This window comes from Nymphaea colorata, chromosome 2, assembly GCF_008831285.2.
Source record: "Nymphaea colorata isolate Beijing-Zhang1983 chromosome 2, ASM883128v2, whole genome shotgun sequence".
NCBI classification, from domain to species: Eukaryota; Viridiplantae; Streptophyta; class Magnoliopsida; order Nymphaeales; family Nymphaeaceae; genus Nymphaea; species Nymphaea colorata.
In genome coordinates, this window is record NC_045139.1 from 35109386 (window position 1) to 35127071 (window position 17686).

Below are 17686 nucleotides of genomic sequence, written 5' to 3' on the forward strand. Positions count from 1 at the left end.
TGTCTATTTTTTTCCGAATAGTTCGGTCAGATATTTGATTCAAATCGGATATATTGACATCTCTATTCCTAATGGAGGAGGAAAAATTATTAAAAAAAAAAGATATTAAGGGTTGTTTGTGAACAACAACAATGCGTTACTCTGTTGAATAATCAACCCAATGTTTAGGACAGGTTCAAAGAAGATTTTGAAAACGACTTTCCATGAACCTGCCATAAGAATTGGAGTATATACATAAAACAGTAGTCACAGTGTGTTACTGTTCCCCAACAAGCCTTTAAAAGCCCATTTTATTAAGTTAAGCTACTATTCATGATATGTGATGACGCCATGAAATTCTAAAATTTTCAAATCCTCCCTAGATTTAGAAGGGACAATTCCTTTCACCCCCTTTAACTTTTTCAATAGTACTGCTCACGTTTCTTAGATGTTTGAGAGGCCGCGACTTTGTTGCCTTTGCCGGGGGACTTGATTGGAGGATTTGGATTTGAATTAAATATTTGACCAAACCGGCGATAAAAAAAATATTCATATTGGATTAAGAAATTGTATCGGATATGGTTTTAAGAAATGATATCCAATTAAATTTGGATTCAATCTTGAACTGAATGCTCGTTCGGATAATAAGTCTTAATAACCAATTAAAATTTCCTATACTCAATGCTTATATATTTTGAAAGTCGGTTCTTAATTAACATATTATAATGTGGATCGGATTTGACGGTGAACCCGAATCTGAATCTGAATATCATGTCAACATCCCAAAAGTATTAGATATAACAAACGGTTTCCGATTTGAATCCAATGAGTTTCCCTAACTCAATCCACTTATTTGAATACTTCTCCTCCTAATAATAATCGGAGCAAGTAAATGCGTGTCTCATTAAGCATTGTTAGACAAATGAACACGCAAGAGGAAGCACAGAATAAGACCGGATCATTAACTCTGTGTCACGAACCGGACGAGCACGCCCTCGGTCGACTGTACGTAATAATCAATATGTATATATAATATTAACTTGCATGACATCATATCACTAAAAGTAACCCCGTGTACTACTTCTATACAGCATATTATGTGATGAACATATTCAAATTTGCTACTCATATGTAGCATATTGTTATATCACGCGTAACTGCACATAATATTTAAATTGAGTTAAAGGCATGCACAAGACCTTCATGCCAGAACCTCAAACATCACGATCTTCAAAGTTCCTAGAAGGACCATGTGAAAGGTGAGGATCTTTAGATATGCGGAGGTTAACAATCCAGACTCCAATGCCTTCATATACATTTTTTTTTTTTGGAATATTAGGTTGCGTCCAGATTTGAGTAGATACAATATATCTATCAACTGAGGGGCAAAGCCAATGTAGTTTTTTTTTTAAAAAAAGTTTACATTTAAATTTTAGAAAATTTTATTTGTTTTATATAAAAATTTTAAAAAGTGTCAAAATTTAAAAACTTTAATTCACCTTCTCTCACCAAAAAATTTTTGCCTAAAGGTTGCGATCCAGTACAAGATCACCCATGAAAAAGATAATATAGAAAAACACCTTGGACATGTGATAAACTTTTCTAGGCGTCTTTGGGAGTACTCCATTTAACAGATGACGAAAAATGAGATATAGGTTAGATTACACGACTTTTTATCTCTTTTGTCTTGGACAAATTGGCCGCTAATGCAAGGGAATGGATAATCTTTTCGGGTTTTGACGCAGACCCCTGCTAAACTGAAGAAGAGAAGAAGAGGTGAACTGTTGGGAGCCGCATCTCATGTTACTGACCAGAGGCATCTGAAGGACTTGACCGGATCCATTGCTTTCAGAAGAAAGTACTGAGCAAGCCATGGCTACCGTGCCTCCCAAGTTTCTGGAACGACTGCAAATGATCGATTCTGGATTGGCTAGTATTTAAGGGATTGGAGTCGCTCCACAGAAGTAGCAGTCTTCGCTTCCCTCTTTTTGCATATTCCCTCTTGTCTGCTTCTTCCTCCTCCCACGTTTTTTTTGAAAACCCAACTTTCCCGGTTGCTTTCCTCACCTTGGATTTCAATTCGTCGCCATGGCTCTCCCGGAGAACGGCCGGCAATCCTTCCTCCCTAGCTTCCTTTACTCATCATCCGCCTTCTCCTCCCTCAACAACCCCGGCCCAGCATCTTCGCTGATGTCTTCTTCGATGTCGTCCCCGGCCGGATCTTTCGTCGTCCCAGCCCCGAGCGAGCCCGCTGGCAAGATCGCTATGTATTCGCCGGCTTTCTACGCCGCCTCCACCGTGGCAGGTGGTTTCAGCACTGGCCTCACTCACACGGCCGTCACCCCGATCGATCTTGTTAAGTGCAATATGCAGGTAACGTTTTTCTTTTGTTAGGCTTTTCTCTTGTCTGAATTATCTTGTTAAGTTAATCTCTAATTCATTAAAGCTGTTTGTGTTTGATTCTTTGTCACTGAAAACTCCACATGCGCTTCTTTTTCGTTTTCTTATTACTGCACTGTTCATAGCATTAAACCTCAAAGCTAGTACCTTCCTTCTACTTGTGTAGTAGTAAAGCTGCACACTGTTACACCATTAATGATGAAATTCTCAATCAAGTATCATATGGAAGGTGACCAAGTTAATTATTAATGGTCTCAAGGACCGTAGGACAAGAAAGCAGCAAGAAAAATCACGTTGAAGGGGCACAATGTTTTGAATTCTATAGCCACCGTAACATTTCGATGTATTTACCTTCTTACGCCACCAAAAGGTGGTACCATAGATCCACCAAAACCCCCAACTTAGGTTTTACTAGTAAGGGTGAACACGAGTCGAGTCGAGCTCGAGTTCAAGAATAGCTCGACGGAAACAACTCGAGCTCGACTCGGCAGTTACGTGTTGAGCTCGAGCTCGACTCGATTAAGGCTTGTCAAACTCATAAACTCGTTTGAATATATAGACTTGATTAAGGCTCGACAAACTCAATTGAGGCTCAAGCTCGACTCGACAGTTATGTGTTGAGCTCAAACTCAACTTGATTATTTGAACGAGTCAACTCGTGAACTTGAGCTCGACTTGTTAAGTAAATGACTCGGCTCAAACTCGTTACAAGCTGAGCTTAAACAAGTCGAACTCGCCCTTACCTACTACTAATATGCACATTTACTTTCATGCTCAAACATTGCATATGTATGTGCATAAGACAACAAATATGTATGAAATAATAAATAAATATGAGATAATGTTTATGAGATAACAAAAGATTTATAAGATAACAGACAGACAAATATAATAGATAACATTAAGCGTTGCTAGATTCGAATGTGGCCGGATGTCTGGATTCTCGCCGAAACTTAGTTCTGCTGGACCCAACTGCTTGCGTTTCTCAAGGTTCACTTTGGGCTCATGGTCATAGGCATGTTTGATAGCCTTGATCTCGGTTCCAAGGCTAATCTGATCGACCCTTTGTAAATTTCGGCACTATATATATCAGATCCACTTTAAGTCGGAAGAAACTCACTTCAGATCGGAAGTAAGCAAATATATCTATAATGTTCATTAAATACTTGTGGTTACAGAACATGGTACACCCATTAAGCGGCAGATTTCTTGGGAAGTTCTTTGCCAATCTTAAATTGGAAAAAAACGCAGAAACCATGGCCATTTATTAAATGAGAACAAGTTGGGAATTCTGTTGCCGCTTTATTACTTGTTTTCTTTAGTTTGTGACTCCTTTAAAACCGTAAAGTAAAATGAAATCTACGGTTAACTAATCCTTAATTTAAACTTTAAGATGAAGTTATTATATATGTGGTTCCTTTATAATAACATTGAACCATGACTACTAAATTTTTATTTTTATTTTTAAAAAATGAAACCATATAAAAAAAATCGACCCAAATACTCAGTAGTCTTCAATTTGACCTCTTCCAACATTACACCTTTTCATTCGTTCTCCAAGCCGTCGCCCTTGTGGACCCATCATTTCGCTATCTTCAAAGTTCCCAAGCCAAACGGGGAAGTCGATCAAAAGATCGCAACAATTTGGGACTTCCACGTTTTCCGGAACGAAAACCCTACCGTGAAAACATCAAATATCACGATCTCAAAAGTTCCAGAACTAGATAGCGAAAAGATCAGGATCTCGCGGCCGCCCAGTTTGGGCGGTGGCGCGCGGCTCCAACATAATTGAAGGGAAAGCGTCGCATGTGGGGCCCACCGTTTGGGGGGGCGAACGCTGGACGGTCAACGACGCAATTTGGTGGGAGAGGAGAAGAAGAAGAAGAAGAAGGGTAGCAAAAACACATAATTGGGATTCCCGGAAGATTCCCCTCCTCACTTTTCGAACGAACAGTCCCATCCCCATATTGCCCTCGTCCCGCTGCAACTATTTGCCAATTCGCCATCCTCGTCGGAACAAGTTGGTCAAACAAAAGGGGCAGGTAGGTACGGCTCGCTTCATGAGAACGAACCTTGGTCGTTTGATTGAAAAATTAAAAGAATGGAAACGGTCTTTAGTTGACAAACACTTTAAATTTGCATTTGATAGCTTTGAATTTCATATCTGAAATATAATTTGTGAAGTAAATCTGAGGTTTATTAAACTATAGACTTGAGAATCAGAGATTTTGTATTCATAAGAATGCTAAAATCTATGGATCTCAAGAATGAAGGGGGTTTGACTTCAACTGCCGATTGCATGAAGGTAGAGAGAGGAGAAAAGAGAAAGATTTGAAATCCAAGGATCTCCAATACGTAGATTTAAGGTCAGATCACCCCATATTTGATCTTAAATCTATGGTTTTTAACATTTAGCATGGATTTAAAATCCATGCTATTGTGATCCTCTATTTGTTTAAGTTGAAGATCTTCCAAAACATTATATCTAAGGCTATCAAACACAACCTTAATCTTGTTCTCATAGCTTAGATCTTTAGGTCTCCGACCAACGTCATTTTCAACCCAGCAGTAAAGAAATCTGAAATGAATTGTTAAAAATGTTTCCTTGAAACATGTGAAGCTTTTCTTATTGGGGACTTCAGTCCATTTACATGCCTAAACTAGCGTCAGGGATGACAAGAAATGGGAGGTCAAGTTAGACACGACCTTTTATTTTTGACAAATTGGCCAAACAGAAGTGTTGAATAGGAGGAGATAAGAATGTGAGCAGGAGGACTTGACCGGATCCATTTCATTGGAACTTAGAAGAAAATATTGAGCGAGGACAGCAGCCAATACTAAATCTTATCAATTATATCATGCCAATTTACTGTTCGGTTTTTGCCCATATCAAACTTCAAATTTGAATTCAGGCCAAAATTTTAGTAAGTGGGGATTTGGTTTTCGACGGATTCCGTCTGAATTTGAATCCCAATAAGTCCTTAAGCTTGGTCTTTATGTAACGATTGAATTAGATCCCAGATCGGCCCACCTAGCTTGCATGTGAGTTGAGTCCAACTACATCAAATCGGTTCGAGCTTGAATTGAACTATACACTGTTGTGCTTGAGCTCAGCTCACTTGTTTAACTCGTTTAACTTGTTAGCTCATTTAACTATTCAACTATTATGAACATTTTAAGTAGTCGAGCCAAGCCAAGCCAAGTTTAAATGAGTCGAGTTCTTACAACTCGAACTTGACTTATTTACAGTTTGAGTATAAATTTAAACTCAAGCTCGAGTTGTTTATAAACTAATCAAGTTTGAATTGAACCCGAGTTGGCTTGACTGATTGAGCAGCCCCTAGACCCACGTGCGTCCTAAAGTTCTATACAAAGTATCCAAAACCATGTTTTTCTTTGGGCTTGAGTTGGCTAAGATCTTAAACTAATTACATTTTTTTTTTTGTTGTGCATTGCTGAAGTTTATTATTTTTTGAATCATTAAATGCTACAAACTTAAATAAATATAGATAAATATTTTTATATTATATATTATTTAGTTTTAATTAATACAAAATTAATTCATTTATTTATAAAAAAAATTAATATAAAATTTTATAACCTAACCCAACCAAATTGTCGAGTCAACTTTCTAAACCAATGTCGACCGATCCGAGCCTAATGACGGCGTTGCCCGACCATGCCGAAGAGAGAGTCCACTTCTGGTTCCGGGAGGACCGGGACTAGCACGCTTCTAGAAGCGCAGAAAGGGACATTTGTGATATTTCGTGCAAGCCAGGGGCATTTTTCAATGGAGCCCTAGTTTTTAAGGGACCGGGAGGCGCTCCACGGAAATCGCAGTCGTCGCGTCGGCCGATCAGTCGGGAAAGAGTGGGTGAAAAAGCCGAGTGGCGAAGGGGGAGAGAAACGCGCTCTGTGTCTCTCGCACCCATTTTCGCTCACCTCTTCTTCTGCTTCCTCCTTTCTCTTCCCTGTCCTTTAAAACCCTAAGTCCCGCGGATCCTTGTTTCGTTCGATTTCGATCTCCGTCGCCATGGCTGTCCCAGAGAACGCCCGGCAATCTTTGCTCCCTAGCTTCCTTTACTCATCACCGGCCTTTTCCTCCCTCAGGGCTCTAGACAACCCAGCCCTCTCGTCGCCCCTGATGTCGTCTTCGATGTCGGCCGCGAAGGCGCCCTCGTCGCCTGCGGTCGGATCTTTCGTCGTCCCCGCCCCCAGCGAGCCTGGCAAAATTGCGATGTACTCGCCGGCTTTCTATGCCGCGTGCACCGCCGGAGGTATCCTCAGCTGTGGCCTTACTCACATGGCCGTCACTCCTCTCGATCTTGTTAAGTGCAATATGCAGGTAACATTTTGCTTTCCCTTTTGTAATCGTAGGGATATTTTTTCTTTCAATTGTTAGATCGATAGTTGGTTCTCTTTTCTCTGTTCTCTATTCTAGTTGGCTAGATCTCGATGACTTGTAGCATGCCGTGGGTTTTTGGTTGATTCTTGTTGATTTGGGATTGTTTTGAGAGCTTGTCGCTTCTTCGACTGTGAAGCACTCTATCTTATCTTTTCTAGCCCTTGGACAGTCCCGATTTTCGTTTCCGGCGAGTTCTAGACCGGAACCCTCTTTCTGACCTATCATTTCATCTGGAACCTTGATTGGAAACAGAATCTGTTAATTTTCTAATGAAAATTAGTTTGTTGAACTTATAAGTATGAAAAAATGCCGTTATTTTCGGAATCGCTTGAATGCCTAGTTGTTTGTGCTTTGTTGCGATTGGATAGACGGAAAGTAAATTCCTTCTAAGCAAAATACATAAACAATCTTCATATAAGGTCAAATTCGAAAAGAAAATCATAAATCATGAATATTTTGGACAACTCCGTATTGTCGTTTAGTTAACCTGTAATTTATGAACTCTGTTTGCATCTGGTTGTTGTCTATGCGCTTACATATTTAGCCGGAAACTTACACAGAGAGAGAGTATATTTGTCAATTTGTGTTTCATGACTAATGTTTCTCGTGGCTTACACCCTTGTCTCTATGTGTTTGCCTCGATCATGTGGAAAGTTTTGGTTTGTCCCCCAACGGTTACGATTTTATTGAGCCTTTGTGTAAAATTTCAGATTGATCCTGCAAAGTACAAGAGTATCACTTCGGGTTTCGGTGTGCTGCTTAGAGAGCAAGGTCTCAGGGGGTTCTTCAGGGGCTGGGTGCCCACGCTGCTTGGGTACAGCGCTCAGGGTGCCTGCAAATTTGGTTTCTATGAGTTCTTCAAGAAATACTATTCTGATATTGCGGGACCTGAATATGCTGCAAAATACAAGACATTGATATACCTTGCTGGATCTGCATCTGCTGAGGTGATTGCTGATGTTGCACTTTGCCCGATGGAGGCAGTGAAAGTCCGTGTTCAGACTCAGCCAGGATTTGCCAGAGGATTGGCAGACGGGTTTCCCAAGTTCGTTAAATCTGAAGGTGCACTTGGGTGAGTTTATTTATTCATCTGGTTCAAGGCTTGTGCTTGTTGTGTGAACTCTTGCCAACTATTCTGATTCTTGTTTTGAATGCTGGCAGGCTTTACAAGGGTCTTGTTCCTCTTTGGGGCCGGCAGATTCCTTGTGAGTATAATCCTCTTTTATTTTCTTGTGTGTTATTTAGACTGTTGGAATTATTGGAGATCTTCTAAGAATGTAAAGATAAGCAATTTCCCTTTTCTTCTATTTTGGATTGGTAGAAAGAGGTTGGGCTTCATAGTGGACAGAAATAGTAACTCTTGTACCTATTTTGGTTCATTTGATTGTGCTAGCTGAGGCTGTCCTCTAGGCATCGTCACTTTTTTCCAGGTTGTTGTTACTCTGGGTTGAGTTTCCTAGGCAACATTATGCTTTTAGCATCTGCTTGTTTTGGGCTGCTTCTTGGAGCAGTGATTACTATTGCTTGCTGTACATTGGGTTTTGATAATAATTTTAAGTTGACTCACGTTTATCATTTAATTGTTATAACCGTTTATTTCTCTTTTACTATGTACATGGTTGAGGATCATAAATAGTCACTTCAATTATTTCCCAAACTTGAGTCCTGATCAACTGTGTGTTGCAAAACGATTGAACATTAGGATCAATTGCTGACTCCACTTGGCAGCATTCTTGGGAAATGGGAACACAGTGGTCTTGCAAATTTTCCATGTAGTCACGTGTATAGTCTTTCAAGAAATCATTTGATGTCCTAACTTTCTCAGGTGAGTAGATTACAGCCATAAGACCAACCTGTTTCAAGGAAACAAGTTTGGTTGGTAGACCTTAATATTTCTGTAGGCACCTCTTGCTCATCACGTAATATCTGTTTCCAATATTCGGTTCCAACAAGTCCTAAATGAGAAAACTTCTTTAGCTTGGTACTGCTTCATTTTGTCTAATTAGTGTTTAGGATAGTGTTTATTGTTGATACTTGAAATAAATGATGTGGTATGTTGAAAAACAATCCAGATATTCTGGGTTTCGAGAGATACAAGTAAACTTAAACAATGAAAATTCCTTTATATACAGCAGGCTTTTTTTCCTCTGAGTTCATCATTCTCCATTCTCTAAGATTGTCAATCTCCTAGAGATGGACACAGGCAGGTGCATTATGAACTTAAAGCTGCATGGTGATCAAAGCACCCAGTTTTCAGAGATTAGCTCTAGAAGTTTATGTTTTCTTTGTGTTCATTCTGTTGTTGTAGGAACTTGAGACTATGGCTTGCAAGCTACCAACTTTTAATCAGTTAATGGTGGTTTACAAAATACGGGTTCGAAAGAAACTAGGAAATGAAGTGGACTTGCATATTTGTGGCTGGAGACAGATGCTGTGTTTGGTTCTAATCACAAAGAATTTGGAGAGCTAGTAGCATGACCTTTATTACTGTTTGATATCGTTTATTGTTTGCATTGTTGACTATCATATGTTGCCTCGTAATGTCATAAATGAAGTATAGGCTTGATGTATTTATCTAGTGGCGATTTTTTCTGCCGACTCTGTTTTTATGTGTGATCGTTTCTTGTTTTTTGTTCTGGAAGTTTCATTTCCCTCTCCTATGAATTGCACCCATTCTTTATTACATGGTTGCTGCTTATGCTTGCATAACATGTTTATTGTAGTGTTGGATCAGAAACCTTGGAAAGCTTTAACAACATAAGTTTATATCTTCTTTGAAGAGATTCTCTAACATTATTGCTGTGTATCTATTTGGATTTCTGAATTCTGTACAAAACCTGGCTATTGAATTTGATTATGTTTCCGATAATATTTGGCTTTTTTGTTCTTACAAAAGATTACTTTTGTTGCAGATACCATGATGAAGTTTGCTTCTTTTGAAACCATTGTGGAGATGTTCTATAAGTATGCTATTCCAGTCCCCAAAGATCAATGCACCAAGTCATTTCAACTTGGAGTTAGCTTTGCTGGTGGTTATGTTGCTGGTGTTTTCTGCGCTATTGTTTCACATCCTGCTGACAATCTTGTTTCCTTCCTCAACAATGCTAAAGGAGCAACAGTTGGGGATGTGAGTCTTCTTTTTAGCTTGTGATTCTGTGTGGATTTTTTTTTCTTATCTCAACTAATGTGTTATGGGATTATTCCTCAGGCGGTGAAGAAGCTCGGGATATGGGGTCTGTTTACTCGTGGTCTCCCTTTGCGTATTGTCATGATTGGAACACTAACTGGTGCTCAGTGGGGGATTTATGACGCTTTCAAGGTTTTTGTTGGCCTGTAAGTTCCGAACTGCCACAGAAGCACTACACTGTTTTTTGATTTTTTTGGTCCAGAAATTGTCTTTATTCATAGTTGTGTTTACCTAAGCCAAATTGTACTTTGTAGGCCAACTACTGGTGGTGTTGCTCCTGCTGCTGCCCCTGCCAAAGAACTTGCAAAGATGTGAGATCAACTAGATTTCATTGATCAGAACGATACAAAGCAAGTGTTGCGAAGAGTAATAATTTCTAGACATCTGACACTAAACTGTAATTTTTTCATCGAACCATACATATTTTTGCATTTGTTGCAAGGGTGGTTTTGATCTCATCCTTCATAAACAGAGGTGGCTGATTAAACCTCCCGACGACAGTGTAGGAGGGTACCTCAGATGCTTCTGCAATTTTAGGAGGTTCCCTCCCTTGGTGTAATCTCCTTGAGAGGGGGAAGAGAGGCGATGTATTTTTTTGGGTTAAAAGTACATGTAGCTGGTTATGTTGTCTGTAGTTGGTTGGTTTGTTTTTCCTCATAGAATTGCCTTTTCCTATGCTGTAATAATTCTTGGGCCTCTACTGTTGAACCCCTTCACAATTGCACTATTTTCCGAATATTGTTACTGTGAAAATTGCTGGTGATATTCAGCGTCGGTATCTTCTTGTGATGACCTCATTCTCAAAGTGTGTCTTTGTCATTTGTGGCTAGTTTTATGCCCGCAAGGTGATGTCAGAAGGGCAAGGAAATCAAAACAAAAAATGAGTGGCTGTGGGCTACCCAATCTCTTTTCTATTGGCCAGAATTGTGGGCCAATCGTTGCGTGGGAATCTCCCTGGACAAGGCCTCCGCTGGTTCAGTTAGAAAACTTGATTCGCTGTTCGCGTAAAGATGAAGCACATTGTCATTGTCCGGGGGTGTGTTCGTTGCGAGGAACCAATTGTGATTTGTGAAGCCATTTTTTGGAGTAACCACTTCCGCATGTGGATGGAAATGTCACAAATGGATTGGTGCCGACGTAACCAAACTTAATTAAACATGAACAGTTTATCGATGGGCACTTTTATGCGAATTTTACTGGCCATCCAAGCATGTGTCTGTGTTGGTAGTGTTTTCCATACTCTGGCCTGTATGGTGTCTCTCTCCAGTGATGCAAATCTGCCATGTAGTTCTATCTTCCTTTCCTTCCCTTTTCTTTTTTTAAAACTATCTAGCTAGACAATTAAAATTTCTATTTGCTTTGCAGACTGAAAAAAGGTAGGCTGATTCACCCTATTTGATGCCGCTTTCTATTATTTTTTTATGATGATTTGCCTTTAGTATTGATATTGGCAAGAGTGAAGAATATGACATACTAGGCTATTTGCGGCGTCGAACTAACGTGGAGATCCATGCCCTTAGGATAAATGGCTACAAGAGCTTTGCTCAATTGACCCAGCTTAAAGCTCAAGAGATCTGGGGTTGTCTAGTAAGATAGGAACCTCTTGCCAGGAGGCAGAAGCAACGACATGTTTTTGTCACGGGCAAACATAGGATAAGTAAACCAATGGATGACATTATAAACTTGAAAGGCTGGAGTTGACGGGAGGTGTTCAAAAGTCTTTCAGTGGTTTACATTTGCAGGTAAGGCACAATGAATTTCTACCGCTAGATCTTCCGTCCTTTATAGTACTTTCGCTTTGAGAAATTATGAGCTGCTTCCATTTCATGTTTATTGACCTTTTGTAACATGCGTCTTGTATAGCTGCTAGCCTGTGCCGGCCCTTGTCACTTAGACAGAGATGTGGGTCGTCGAATATGTCTCTTTTTTCTGCACCAGCACTGCAGCATCATACATGTTTGCAACCGCGTCCGTGCCAATATTTGCAGTGTATCTCATGCAACACATTGATTCCATTTCCAGCCCCCATGGTCAGGTAAAGTTTTGGAAACAAATAGATGAATAGTTCAACCACGGGTTTTTAATTTTGAGACTGGATTCTAACCCCGGACCTGCTCTAGGAACCCTGGTATGGCTGCAGTCCAACCTGGGTCCTACCAGTTTGAATTTGCTACCATGGACATAAGTCAAAGAATGGCTGGTAGCGCAAGAGCCTGGCTAGCTAACTGGATATGGTTTTAAAATTTAAACACAATGCAGTCTGACCTGCATCTGATTTTCTTCGCTTAGGGATGGCTATCTGACTGATTAGTGACCCAAATCTGCAGCCATTAAGTTGAAACCGGTAAAATAGATTCTATTAGTAATCAGATTCACAGTGGGTATACTGTTTTTGTGATGGAAACTGAAACCAAGATTGAGACCCAACAAGGAACAAAGTCGATTACATATAAAAGTTGGATCTTACTGTCTCTCACAGTTGCTTGCGGCGTCCAGTTTTAGTTTTGCAAGTTTGGGTCTGAAACCCTACATCCTAACAGGCACTTGTTAAGCCTTCTAAAGATGTCGACTGTAATGCAGTCGTTGCCAGCTATTCATGCTTATCTGATATTAAAAGTTTGCATGTACTCTACTTACCTCTGAAACTTGGGTTATCAGCTGTCCTTACTCCCAGTAATGAAGTTGACGAGTAATGGAAAACTCAAGCTCATTTGATGCGTCTACTTTTGAGAATTGCATCATCGGAACATGTTTTACTGGTACCTTCTGTATAGTTTATACAAGGATGAAAGAAAATGCTCATATGGATGTACCAGTGAGGTGGTTTCTTCTTTCCAGCTTCTTTTTGTAATGGGCAAATTATCTGGGTAATTGGTTAGGAATTGTCAAAACAACTGTTGTTAAAGTTTACATAATTAGGAGGCTGGTTTTCTTCATCATCATGACCTGGGCTTTCATTTTTGGCTTTGCGAATGTTTTTTCCCCATTTGGGCTTTCGCTTCTATTAGTGTTTTCAGGTTTTTCTGCCCAAATGTCCTATCTCTAAAGGTGCACAATATTCATAAGAAATTGGGTTTCATTGTACCTTATCATACCCTCCTTTTAGACTGACTAGAGTTGAATTGGTTTCCATTTTTTTGGAGATGTGACATGATGTCCTGCGCCAGCATACTAGACATGAACTAGCTAGCTAGAAGGCTGGATCATTTTCCAAAGCTCAGAGCATTATGAGCTAGTATTTTCTTTATCAGAAGCATGGTTTCTACAACATTGGGTTACCCTGATCTGTGATCCTTTATTATGGCCATACTTGGAGAGTTGTGTCCTTGAAATGTGGATCTATTTGCAGTCATCGGATATCTTCTGGATGATCAGTCGCACTACTTTGATTAAAGGTAAGTCAGGCACGCACTTGACTGTTGTGGAATGACTGGGTGTAGGATGCTAATTGGACCAAGGAGAACAACAGATGTGCAGTTGCAGGTATGCACATATAACCTATGCCACATGCATGACGAGCATTCTATAACATGAAAGAAATTGTGAAATGGTTAAACATTGAGTGGATAAGTCCTTACGAGTCGTTTATTTGTCTTGCATCAGCATTTCTGTTTGGAGACTTTTGTTCAGACTCTGCTTGCTTTACAGCATACTGCAGGAAACATGAAACACATGTATCCTTTTTATGATGGAACATGATCAATCAATAAAATTTTATGAAAGCAAACAGATCAGAGATGAGGTGGCGTGGTGACCTGTTTCACCTTGTTAGGTCGCTTAGCCACCTTGGACCTTAATCTGGTTGTCAATATTGTACTCTCATGAGCACACTAACAATAATTCTGCATGATCAGATGCATATACCAAGTTACTTGGCGATCCAAACAAGCAGTAACATGATCCCTGCAGTTCAGGAAAGCATGGTTATGGTGTGGAATCTTCTTTTTTGAGATCAGAAGAGCCAATCTTGGGGAATCTAGCAGGTGATTAAGTCCAAACAGCTTAGAAGACATGCTGACCTCTACATATGGGAAATTGAAAAATAATTATCCAGAAGGTATTGATTGAGAGGGTCAGTTATGTCATGGGAAAGCAGCCAATTGTCTTTGTTCAGAATAAAGTGCAGGTTCTAGCCTGACTCTGCTCCACAACCAGGCTCAGGTTGCTTGTGGCAGCAGATATAGGTATACCCACTTGACCAGGGATGCTTTTTCATGAACATGCTATTGCTAGCCGTAGTGGGGCGGTGGCTGAATGATCATCCCAAATCTAAAGGACAGCAACTTTTCCTGAATTGCAATGCACGTTCCCATGAATGGCAAGAAAAAGCACGATATCTCTCATCTCCTTTCGCCTTCATTGGCGATTTTCTGTATGGTTATTTTGTACCTTTCCCTCACACACCTATGCACATGCACACCTGCAACAGACACAGAATAGGCAGAGCACGCACCATGGCACTTGCTGCATGCCGTTAGCTCCCCCAAGATATTCCTTCCTTCATAATTCTTTATTCGCAGCCACAGTGGCCTTCACTCTTCCCTGTTCTTGTCTGTACGTGCTGATCTCTTTCCTTTCGAGGAATTTTAGTTCCAGGGGCCATTTTGCTTTATATTTCATGGGACGTGTTCTTTCGAAATGATGCCGCAGAGGCGGCCTTTCGTTGAAGCTCACGAAATGGGGTCCTAAAATCAGTTGATTTTATGGTTGAAAGCCAGAAAGAATATTGCTTTTAGTATTGGTTTTAAAAGGTTTGATGCGCATATCGGCATATGCTCATTCTCTGTTTTGGAGCATCGGAAATTCTGTAGAGAATTTATGGTATGCGGTTTGTTCAACACTTTAACGACATAAAAGTTGTCCTCATTTGAGCAACTGAGATCTGTATGCCGACAGATCCAATAAAAGTTAGTCTCGAAAGGTTTTCCAGAAAATGATGCTTTTCATGGAAATTTCAGGCAAAAAGTGGAAGATAGAAGGAGAAAATTATTTCCCACTTTTTCTTTAGACTGTGTTGATATGGTGCTGTAAATATATCCAATGAGCCGATCGAATCACTACCAACCATCTTTTTTCACATGATTCAGGGGGCCAAGTTTTTTGTTTTTTTCACTCGTTAACCTCAGTCAACATGTTCATGTTCACTGATTAACTTATGGAACTAATTAAGTTGATACCAGTGCTTTAGCCGGATACATATACACGGTGAGCGGATAATCTGTGTGCACCATCGGTTTCATCGACGGACAGTTGCATCCACCATTGTCGCCATCTTGATGTGGATTGATGAGATGATGTTTTAGCATTTTCACATTGTTGACCTCTCATCAAGGCAGGATGGACGGTTCATATAGCTGCACTGTTACATTCAGAATGAGTTTCCCAAGGAATACGACAGAACGGGGAGAGAGAGGGGGCAGCATCACCATGTCCATCCATGGAGTTGCTTTATTGGGTTTCGTCCTAGAATCTGATCTAATCTTACTGTAATTGTAGGTAGGACCACTTTGGCATGGCTAGGGAACAGACTTCAGATCGAGCTGAAGCTGATGAAGACCGAGTGTTCAATAGAATGACGCTTAGATCATAATTTAGTAGAAGGGCGACCACTGAAACGTACTCACATGAAAATGAAACATGAAAAGAAAATATAACTTAACGGGCGTATATATATATATCACTGACATGAATCACAGATATATATTCTCCAGGTGAGGTGCAGACTTTCTAGGGAATGTTGGGAATCTCCCTATACAAGACTTTCTAGGGAACGTTAAAGCATAATTGATGTTAAAAGTGATGCTATTTCTGTCAAAAGATTGTGACTTTCTTTATAATCTAGTCATAAATATTATAAAAGCACGACCATTACCAATAGGAGTCAAGAAAGGTTTTCGTTGCAACTTTTAGATCAACGAATGACGTGTATGATATGCTGTGTGAATGAAACTAAGCTTTGATTTTTCTTTAATGAAGAATGAATTCATGTTTTTAATTGACATCTAACTTGTGGCATATTCACCGGCTGACTTGACCTACGCTACGCTGAGGGTTGCACAAATTTTTGTGAAAATTTCATATGGTTGCATTTGATTACTTTAAATCTTAGAGCCACGATGATCTCATATCACCGTGGATATGAGATCTGTCGTTTGCAAGTTTGACTCCTCAACCAATCCGATTTCAAATCCACACTTCTTACATTAAAGTGTAGATTTGAAATTCACTTTTGGAGTTAGAAACTGAAATCTACAAATTAATACACGTGTGGACTTCAGCTATCATTGATTTGAGATTTTCTCGTATATAAAATCCATGAAAAATCAAACAGAACCTATGTGTATTAAGCAGCATTTGCCAGTTGTTTAAAAGCGGCAAGTCACTTGCATCAATGGTGTCCTGTCTTTGTGAAAGCTAGAATCAAAGAGGCAGCAAGGCCAAAACTAGGGGTTGGGCATAACCATGGCTCACCCGACCCCTAGCTTTTGGAAAAAAATAAAAATCACAGTATGAAATTCACAAAAACTTCCATTTGGCCCAATAAAAATTTTAGAAATTATATAATAGCTCATTTTAGGAAAAAAGTTATAGGCTGTGACTGAGGATGTCTCTCACCCTGGGCAGTTACTTCCAAATACTTGACCAACTAATGTTTGAGTTACATTTTTTTAACTCTTATTTGGGCAAAGATAAAGGCTGAACATCTGGCCCGGCCCATTCTAATAAGAAGTCGAATTAGATCCGAGCTGCTGTGCATGCACAACCTAATTATAATAACATACATAAAAATATAATTTACATATAAATACAATTACTAATAAAAAATATATATTTGCAAATGAAATCATATTTGAGCCTTGCTAGGCCGACATGGACCCCTAGGTCGAACTGAATGAATACCCCGATCAGGTGCCGACCCTTAACAAAGAGCATGAAGTTTCATGGAACACATAATTTTGCAACTATCCAAAGGATTTAAAATTTTTTAAAGACAATTTCACTCGATGAAGTTTCCATTTGGAGCTGGTTGTCGTCTAAAATTTTATATGGTGACCAACTATCGGTTCGCATTTGAGTTTGCATAGATACTGGGACCAACTTAATTTGTTTATCTTGACAAAGCAAATGGTATGAAGCAAAGTACACATCCAAATATCAGGTCTAGCAATAGACTTCTGCACAAAAGTATGGATGGTCTACTTTCTCACAAACGAAAGGAAAGTTTGATTGTTCAACCCTTTTGGGTGAGTGGGAGGCAATTACCATTCTTTGAGTGAAGGTCAAAGCCTTTTCCTTTCCTTTGGTCTTGAAAGTTTAGGATTGTTTTTTTTGGTGCTTCAGGGTCTTCGTTATGCTGCAACTTGCATATTAGTGACTTTTTGTTTGTAACAGAGAGAATTGATGAACGAAAGTTTGAAATGAAAACTAACTACCTATCAGCCCGGTCCCGTCTTGACCATTGCACCAACCTCCTTAAAAGGAGTCCAACCCTTCAACTGATAAGATGTTACCAAGCAACTAGCTTTAGCGCAGTTTTTCATAAATGTCGTTTCCTAAGTCACTTTAAGGAAGATTGTGTGTTACGGTTGACCGAGTTTTTCATAAATGTCGTTTCCTAAGTCACTTTAAGGAAGATTGTGTGTTACGGTTGACCGAGTCCCATGGCTGTTGTCGGGTGATATGATATGTTGGTGATCTTAGACCACTGAAGATCT

At 39.7% G+C, this 17686-nt stretch overlaps 1 protein-coding gene across 1 annotated transcript; it reads left to right on the top strand.

Moving 5' to 3' along the window:
* The first annotated feature begins 6197 nt into the window (after window positions 1-6197).
* On the top strand, window positions 6198-10760 carry LOC116248216 (mitochondrial phosphate carrier protein 3, mitochondrial-like). The gene is made up of 6 exons (XM_031620876.2): window positions 6198-6724; window positions 7495-7856; window positions 7946-7989; window positions 9697-9911; window positions 9993-10117; window positions 10226-10760. The coding sequence occupies exons 1-6, from the start codon at window positions 6413-6415 to the stop codon at window positions 10284-10286; spliced, it is 1119 nt and encodes a 372-aa protein (XP_031476736.1). The 5' UTR covers window positions 6198-6412; the 3' UTR covers window positions 10287-10760.
* The last annotated feature ends 6926 nt before the right edge of the window (window positions 10761-17686 follow it).

What these genes read in the sequence shown, in the direction of transcription:
- LOC116248216 (XM_031620876.2), top strand. Translation starts at nt 6,413, where the DNA reads ATGGCTGTCCCAGAGAACGCCCGGCAATCTTTGCTCCCTAGCTTCCTT. An exon ending in AAATCTGAAGGTGCACTTGG is followed by an intron (nt 7,857 to 7,945) that starts GTGAGTTTATTT and finishes GAATGCTGGCAG; the next exon opens with GCTTTACAAGGGTCTTGTTC. An exon ending in TTGGGGCCGGCAGATTCCTT is followed by an intron (nt 7,990 to 9,696) that starts GTGAGTATAATC and finishes CTTTTGTTGCAG; the next exon opens with ATACCATGATGAAGTTTGCT.